The sequence below is a fragment of the Nematolebias whitei genome, chromosome 12 (assembly GCF_014905685.2).
Source record: "Nematolebias whitei isolate Nwh7 chromosome 12, NemWhi1, whole genome shotgun sequence".
In the NCBI taxonomy this organism is placed as follows: Eukaryota; Metazoa; Chordata; class Actinopteri; order Cyprinodontiformes; family Rivulidae; genus Nematolebias; species Nematolebias whitei.
In genome coordinates this window covers 15,729,415-15,738,392 of record NC_056509.1, presented here as the reverse complement: position 1 = coordinate 15,738,392, position 8,978 = coordinate 15,729,415, and the positions used below count along the sequence as shown (strand labels likewise).

General features: G+C 43.3%; 1 protein-coding gene across 1 annotated transcript in view; it reads right to left on the bottom strand.

Moving 5' to 3' along the window:
• The window catches only part of LOC119418037 (gamma-aminobutyric acid receptor subunit rho-2-like), a 95,465-nt gene that overhangs the window by 27,426 nt on the left and 59,061 nt on the right, over nt 1–8,978 (bottom strand). Inside the window, exon 3 of the mRNA XM_037685283.1 lies at nt 975–1,042. Coding sequence (XP_037541211.1) covers nt 975–1,042 — 68 coding nt within the window. The remainder of the gene's footprint in view (nt 1–974; nt 1,043–8,978) is intronic.

Here is an 8,978-nt window from a genome sequence, read left to right as displayed (position 1 = left end):
TACTGTATAGTCAAAATCCAAGATGGAAGACGTCTTGGATTTTGACTTGGCATGAACATTCTTTAAGCCACACACCAAAATGAAAGTCGGTACCTTCACTGCCCAGATGAACAGAGAGAGAGTTTTTTTCCAATAACCCCCTTTGCTCTGTGACGGGGAACAAAAACAACACCTGTCTGGTCACAGCTGGAAGGCCGGATCACTTAAAGGGCAGCATGATCTAACATTGAACCGTGAACAGGTATGCACTATACAGGAAAATTTTGTCACTAATGATGACATCTTAACGAGCTTATCAGTGAATCTTTTTAATTACATGTGTACATAACCTACTTGTATACACAAGAGCTTTTTTGAATGCAAAATATATCAATCTTTAACACTGCTCCACCAAATCACAGATCATCCTCTATCTTAATCTCCTCACTGGTACAACACACTGGTACTGAACCAGTATTCCTCCTTTATAAACTTGTAAATCTAGGAGCAACCTTTGCTAACACACATGGTAATTAGTTCTTGCTACTATTGTTTGACGTGAGGGTTGTTGGAAAAAGAACATGTACAAAGACACATAAAGTGACAGAATAATGTAGCACCAAAATAGCTAATTCTCTTTTGGAAAACCAAATCAGTCCTTTATTAGTTTTTTAAATTAATTTAAATAATTAAAGAACAGCTTTAGCACCAGTCCTTGTTTAGCACTGAAACTAAATTAGTTCCAGGTGTGTTTATACCAGACTATAACACTGAACCTCTTCTGTCCTAACTGCTGATTGGTGTGTATGAATGACTTACAGTGTTATCATTCTTCGTTAAATAAATTAGGTAAGTGTTATAAAATACAGTATTTTATTAATGACTTCTTTCATTAAGCCATTACTCTCACTCAGCATTCATAAAAGGGTTGTTCAATGTCACAGTTGTAATATACTGTTGTTTCCATTCACTCATTCTGAACACAAACAACTCACCATGTCGACCTCCGATATACTGTCCAAGCTTTCCACCTGAACATCTACTCCTACAGGAACTGCAGGACCTGCAGAGAAACATAACATTAACAGTTCAATGGTTGGTGTTATTCAACATAAACCCCATGGCCTTTGGGCCAGTCTGCGCATCAGTCCCTGGTAAAGTCTCCCATCTCAAACATGTTGGACAGGGGATCGAGGAAGATTTATTTGAAGATCTCAGTGAAGCTTAATAACAAGCACGTTACCTCGACCAAGCCAACCCCCTTTAGTAATGTCTGCTACCATGAGGGCACTCCACTCAATGTTTACAGGTTGAAGAGAACTACTCATTTTATTTACATAAACAGTAAGTAATGATTTTTATTCCTCATTCAAAGAAGAAATCAGGTTAATATGCATTTCTTGATTTTTCTGTCTTCAATGAGCAAATTTGTAAGTATGTTAAAGTTCAGGCTTCGGTCAACTAAAATGTTTACTGAGAAGAAATGTCATGTTTAATCTTTACAGCAGATAATCAGAGTAGAGGCTCCACGAAGTCTGGTTTTCTCCAATAATCTTTCTGTCTGTTTTAAACAATCTCATTCTCTGCCCTTGACTTTGATAACACCTTACATCACAAACCACACCTCTGATCTGGTCCATCCACCAATCAGAAAGCTCTAAAATGACCCGGAAGTCAACTCATTTAAATGTGGCAACTTCCCGGTTCTCGCTAGAGTTAAAGAAAAAAAGAGTTACAAAGAGTGACAGTTCTCCTGGAGAAGTGAGATGAAAAACTCTCTGATGCAGCTCATGGAGAAGAGTTCCAGAGTTTAACTCTCTGAAGAGAGTTCTGAAGGAGTTCAGAATTCTGACGATCCAGGATGCAGAGAGGATTTTGGGGAATTATAACTTCTGTTTGGATAACCTCGCACGACTCTCTAAGGGTTTGGCTGTCCTCATGGAGACGCTGAAAGAGTCAGAAAGGAACCCTACGCCGACGCTGATTTTATCATCAACCAGGTAGAAGGTTCTATTTCGACCAAGTGTACCGTGGCCAAGCTGATTCCCCAAAGAGCGTGTTGTTCTGGTCCCACAGATAAACTCCCTCACACATCTCTCTGTAAAATGAATCTCCATTTTCCATCTTAAACTCTCCTTTCTCCTAAAATCATTACAGATATTTTAGAAATGTCTGAAGTAAAGTTCTCAATCACCGCCGTGTGATTGATGTCTGTTGTTCTGCTGAGAAGTGAGGACAATCGCCGTATTGTCCACTTTCTGTGAACTTGCCATTGTTATTGTTTTCATATTTTGCCAAATTAATGTAAATGTTTGATGTTAAACTTTGATTCTGCAAATAAATGACCGCATTCATTTGATGGGTCAAAGATAAATAACGTCTCTCGTTCGCATTTCTGTTAAACTCAACGCACGACATTTACACAGTCAGAAAGATGAAGAACTCGTGAAAAATGTATGAATATATCCAGCATATGTCATACTACATTTGGTGGCCCGTTACGTGCTCATAAATGACTGTGTATTCGTGTAAAGATTGTTTTTACATGTTGGCATGAAGAAAAGTAACAGTTTATCAGCTGTGCTGAAACGCAGCTCAAGCTGCGCCGCTTTGAAGTCAAAACGCTGCATGTTTTAAGCGTGTTGGGCTGTGATGCTTGGGAGCTCACAGAAAGCTGAAATAGTGTCATTGAGTCTTTATGAAAGCTGAAATTGTACGCCTGTTATGGTAACTAAAAGCTGGGTTTTGGGTAAAAACGCTTCATTCTGTTTAAAGACGGTCCAGACGCGGTTCTGGACCGGCTCGGTTCTGAAAAAGGTTCGGACGAGTTGTTTAAATAGCTAGAAAGACGTTTTTGAGACCGGAGTTGCAGACTCCGTGCAGCTCAGTGTTGATTCGTTACAGTTTTTAACAGAAAAAGTGCATTTTGACAGTTTAAAAGACGAAAAGTTGACGAACTTATTTCATGCTAATCTATCATGCTAGTTGCTGAAACGTTTTGTGATTGGTGGAATTTTGCTGCTGTGGAGCGCTCTGATACGCTGAGAAGTTGAATGACGTGTTTACGTCATTTCCTCTCACCCCCGTGTTGCTCTGTAATTGGTGATTTCAGTCACGTGACCCGGAAATGGAAACTCATTTTCATAGGGAATAAAATCTGCTTTTTAAAGCTGAAAAGCGCTTTAAAGCTGTGTTCTGAAACGCTGTTTAGGTTCTTCGAAGTCTAATTGCTAAAATTTTGCCACGCTTGTGTAAAAAATCCGTTCAGAAATGTTGGTTTTATCCGAGTCTAGCCGATGCTAATTTTTAGCTAACAGCTAACGACCGGACGCCACAGGAAGTTATAGCTCCCCTACTGGACAACACTAACAGTGTCTGAGTTAAAATTAATAAGGTTGTACTAACACCTTCTGGATAAACGTGAGATCACAGGTTTTCACTTCGCTTTTTAGGTTATTTTAGTGAAATTAAACGTATTTTCTTTTAAAAGGCATTTTTGAGTTAATAAACATTCCTCAAAGCTGAATAATCACTGTTATCTTGCATTTTAAAAGTTATAAAGGTATTTATGCAAAGAGCATTTACCGAACACATTTTTATTCACTGATAATTCCTTAAGAAAAAGGTACAAAATAAAAATTAAAGCAAACTTTTTAAAAATAGAAACAGTTACAGATATTCACAAAGTTGGAAAAAGTTTACTCACTTGCTAAAAAGATAACGCACGTTTAATTGATAAATCACTAAATAAGAGTAAATACATCAGTAGAGAGAAACTCTTCTGATTTTATTTTACCACCTAAACATTTACATCTCCTATTTAATTTCTAAATAGCAGATAATGGCGGACGAAGAAGGAAACCCTGACCCCTTGCATTCCAGAGATGCCGTCCAAGCGGCTTTACATATTTTAACAAATTCAATTATTGGTAAACAATTAGAGCAATTACAAGACCTTGATGACAATCAAAGAGATGAGGAACTGCAGAGGTTGGCAAAAGCAGCTAAAGTGTCAGAGGACACAAAATCGAGCCGTGAACGGTTAGCAAAAATTTCTCTGCTTCTGAAAGCGGAATTGGACCATCTGGTTGAACAAAATGACATGCTGTTCAGCGGATATCAATCTGAAAAGGACAGGTGTGACGTATTGATGAATCAATCTGAATCGCAGAAACAACAAATTCAGACTGATAGGGACCTCTTAAAGACTGAGCTGTCAGAACAGGCTCAATCATATGAGGAGAGGATTAGGGATAAAGAACAAGCGTACCGAGCCGCGTGTGCAGATAACGATGTGGTACAAGCACAGTTGTAGGTCGCATTAAAGGAGCTGTACGCTTGCAAGGCAGAAAAGGCGAAAATACTCCGACAATGGCTGAATTTAAAAAGTGAATGTCAGACAACACAGGAGCGCCTGACAGCTTGTGAGGAGAAACTAGCTACAGCTACAAACCAGATTTCTGAAATGGGGCGAGCTGGTCTGAGACTCAGAGACGAACAGTATCAGGGCCCGGGTCAGCCACAACCACCCCAGATAGACCTGCACCGATATGTACCTCTTCCTCCTGACACTATGCCGCCACCCCCACCCCCATTATGGGCGGTAGGGACAGACCTGCACCAATATGCACCTCTTCCTCCTGACACCATGCAGCCACCTCCACCCCCATCACGGGTTGTAGGGACAGACCTGCACCGATATGCACCTCTTCCTCCCAACCCTTATCAGCCACCCCCACCCCCATCTTGGGCGGTAGGGGCAGTCCTTGACCAATCTGCACCATCACACACACAAGAGAGACCGTTGATACTGTCTCCTTCAATGGATGATTTGCAGAAAATCTCAAAATATGTACAACGCTTTGTGCCTGGACCGATGGGATCATCTGGAACAAAAGCGTACCTCAAAGATCTGGAGTTCAGATTGAGATCTTATCCTAATGCTACGGTAGAGGATAAGATCAGTCTGATACGGCTCACTTCGGACAGAGAGGTGTTCACCTTCATCGAGCGTCTACCAGATGCAACGAGAAGGAATTACAACCTTCTGTGTGAAGCTTTGATCAGAGAATACGACTCCTGCACGGGACCTGCTGGTTTCCCAGCTGCAGACAAGGTCACGCAGGGTAAAACTGAACATCCAAAAGTTTATTACAAAAGAATCTTCCAAGCTTATTTTGGTAACAGAAATGAAACCGGAATGGAAGAAGATGAAAATTTTAAATTTGTTTTCAGCAAAAATCTCCACACTGATTTTAAACAATCAATACAAATGATGGCAAATTTCAGAGAAAAATCCATCAGTGAGATTAAGCAGTGTGCTGTGAATGTGTTTGAAGCGAGTTCTCATGCTAAGACGCCCATAGAAGTGTTTCCTAGTGTAAAGGTTAAACCCCTCCCTCTTGAACTGGAAGGACGACGTGCTTCGCCGCCTCCTCCTAAGAAGGAGAGAAAACAGTCTGTTCAAAATAACAAACCACGTAATGAAGGTGCACGCTGGGACAAAAATGCTCCTCTTTCAGAGGATGAACGTGATTATCGTATATGGGGCATGCGTAGGACGCAACGATATGGGAAACCATATCATCAGGGGCAGTACGTAAAGGAACCCCCGAAAGACGTACCTGACCGTCCCCCACCTCGGACGAAACGAACCGAGGCGAAAAAATCACAAAAGTTCCAGAAACAAGGCCCTACACCTCTGAACTCGGAAGAGACAGAGAAAATACGCAGGTTGTTAGAAACTTTGAAACACACTGACACGGGAACCCATCCAGGAGCACTATGCAGTAATGTAATTCCTATTACATCTGAGGGCGCGAATGACAACATAACAGATGTCGGTGGAACACACCAAGACACAACTGTTGTTGCCTCAAACAACCCCTCATCAGAAGAAGGGGGGGTAAACACACACACAAACGATGACAAGTCATCGCAGGCTGAACACTCAGAAACAGCTTCTGCTGTGCTGACGGTTCAGACAAACCAAGATTACACAGATAAGGCTGAACGCGTGAAGAAGCGTCAGAAAAAACCCAAAAGGTTTCTGTGTAACTTTATCAGAAAGGGGGTCGCCAAAAAGGCGTACCTGTCAGTAACACTCGAAGGTGTCCTCACACACGAAGCACTCTTGGACGGTGGGGCAGACATAACAATTATGTCAGCTAAACTGTTCGAGGAGCTGAGGACGGCCGCTGCCAGTGTTAACAGGATAATACCTCTCTCTGAATGTGCTATAGAAATGCAGGGTCTCTCAGAAATGAAAACAACCCTGACATCCATAGCAATGGTTCACATGCAGATTGGCAATATGACACTGTACCACCCAGTACACGTGTCTCGTGTTGACTCATTCCCATTTTTGGTTGGCCAGGATTTTATAAATCGCTTCGACGCGATTATAGATTATGGTGATCAAATAATGTGGACAAAAGTGAGCAAACCACTGCCAATAGATACGCCTCCGGAGTGTGACACAGACTGCCCAACAGCAGGTACCGCGGAAGGCGCACAGGACTCCTCAGCCGAGGACACGAGCCCGGTGAGTACTCCTCTGACACCATGTGAAACCAAAGAGACCTACCAAGCGGTCCAAACTCTGACTCAACAAGACAGCCTCCTCTGTGAGCTGGAGCAGTCAGAGTCCACCAATCACTACCTACCACTGGTAGTTAAGGGTGTAGAGATCCAAGGGTCCCACACCAACGATGCTGTTCTGTCTCTGTGGACAGATAAATCAGCAATTAACCAAGCTTTTTACGAAACCTTGGTTCACAAACACGTTGGTCTGGAACTAATTAAAAAAGCTTTCCGCTTTCCATTAGTTCCCAATAGTTCACAGGTAATGACCGCAGAAGGAGTCGTTAACCTAAAACTGAACTGGAATCAACGAGAACTGGTTCACCCGTTTCTCGTTATCCAAAACTTACCACATGATCCTACATAGGCTCCGACATTTTGGTAAGGTTAGGTGTCCACGTGGACACCATCAACAAGGTGCTGTGGTCCCTGAAACCAGCCACAAAGGATCCTCCTGTGCTAGACACAGCAAACCTTAAGGCTGGGCAGACCATTCCAGAGGCCTGCCAGGTTGCTAGCAACCAAGACACCACAGTACCACCTCAGGTGATTAACCTAATGGTGCGAATCCACATCATAGCTGGACAAGCTATTAGCCGTAAACAGGCATATTTTCAACCCTCTCCTGCATTTTTCAACTTGGGACTGTCCGTGGAAGCCACGAACCAGGTGAGTCTTGACTCCAGGACCACATCTATTGCTGTGTGTAACACTGGCATGGATGAGGTGCTGATCCCAAAAAACACTATGCTAGGATGGTTGATTTCAACTGACTTTCATGATTTTGAACTAGGCATTCCATTTCTGGGAGGACTCCCAGACAATCTGGTACCGAGTCAAGAAGCTGGGCCAGTATGGTTCACAAAACCAACACAGGCCATAGCCCTTTTCCCAACCGATGATGTCGACCAAGGACCTCAAACCTATGGTGTCTTACCCATAGAAAGGCCCGACGACTCAGAAAGGGATTCGTTGGAGCTCCCCAAGGAGCAAGAACCCTTATCGGTCTCATCACAGATTGAGCAGGTGGTCGCCCAAGCCGACGCTCTGACATCTGATGAAGAAAGAGACAAACTACGCCAAGTTCTTTTAAAATATGAAAAGTCATTTTCAACTGACTCAACAGATTGTGGGTTGACCTCACTCCACGCAGTGAGAATCCCAACCCCACCCAACACACCGCCAACATTTGTCAGACAATACAAGATCCCTCTGGCGGCACACCAGCCTGTCCAGGAGATCATTGATGACCTTTTGGTCAAAGGTATAATCAGACAATGTAATAGCACCTACTCTGCGCCTTTATGGCCAGTTTTAAAACCGAATGGTAAGTGGAGACTTACCATAGACCACAGAAAGCTAAATAAACAAGTACCTTTATCCAGGTGGCCAATGACTCAGCTCCATCAGGAACTGCCAAAGGTCACCGATGGTAAGTACTTCTCGACCCTCGACGTCGCCTCTGGTTTTTGGACCATCCCTGTGCGCGCCGAGGACCAACACAAACTAGCTTTCACTTTTGGCAGCCGACAATACACCTTTACCAGGTGTCCCTTTGGCTACGCTAACTCACCTGCAGAGTTCAACATTTTTTTGAACAAAGCATGTCCAGACGCCCACGAGCGTGGGACACTGATCTACGTGGACGACATCCTCTTGAGGCAGCCAACACTGGATTCTCATTTGGCTGAGATCGACCACGTCCTAAATCAGCTAACAACTGCTGGTGCTAAAATCTCACTGTCAAAGTGCCAGTGGTGCAGAACCAAAGTGGACTACGTTGGCCTCCTAGTAGGTCCAGACGGAGTACAACCACAATTGACTCGCACCCAAGGCCTAGACAACCTCAAAGTCCCAACCAATCTCAAAGAACTACAGAGTTTCTTGGGAGTGTGTAACTACTCTCGCCAGTTCATAGAGCATTATGCGGATCTCGCAAAACCACTAACTGAACTCTTAAAGAAAGACGTTCCTTTTGTCTGGACTGATACACAACAGCAGGCAATGAACGCTCTCAAAGACAGGCTCAAGCTAGCCCCATGTCTAGTCTACCCAGACTACAACAAAGAGTTCTACTTGGAAGTGGGCTTCTCAACTTACTGCATGAGTGCAGGTCTGTACCAAATACACGACAAAGACAGGCGTGTTGTGGCCTACGCCAGCAAAACAATGGCAGGCCCTGAATTACGGTATTCAGACTGTGAGAAGGCTCTATTGACCACTGTGTGGGCAGTGAAACATTTCTCCTGCTATATTGGTGGACAGAGGATTATTGTTGAGACACAACACCAGCCAGTAACGTTTCTGAATAGCCAACGTATCAGAGACGGTGTGGTGACAAACTCACGCGTTGCAACATGGCTAATGGCACTTCAAAGTTTTAACCTAGACATCCGCTACGGTCAAAATAAGAAGTC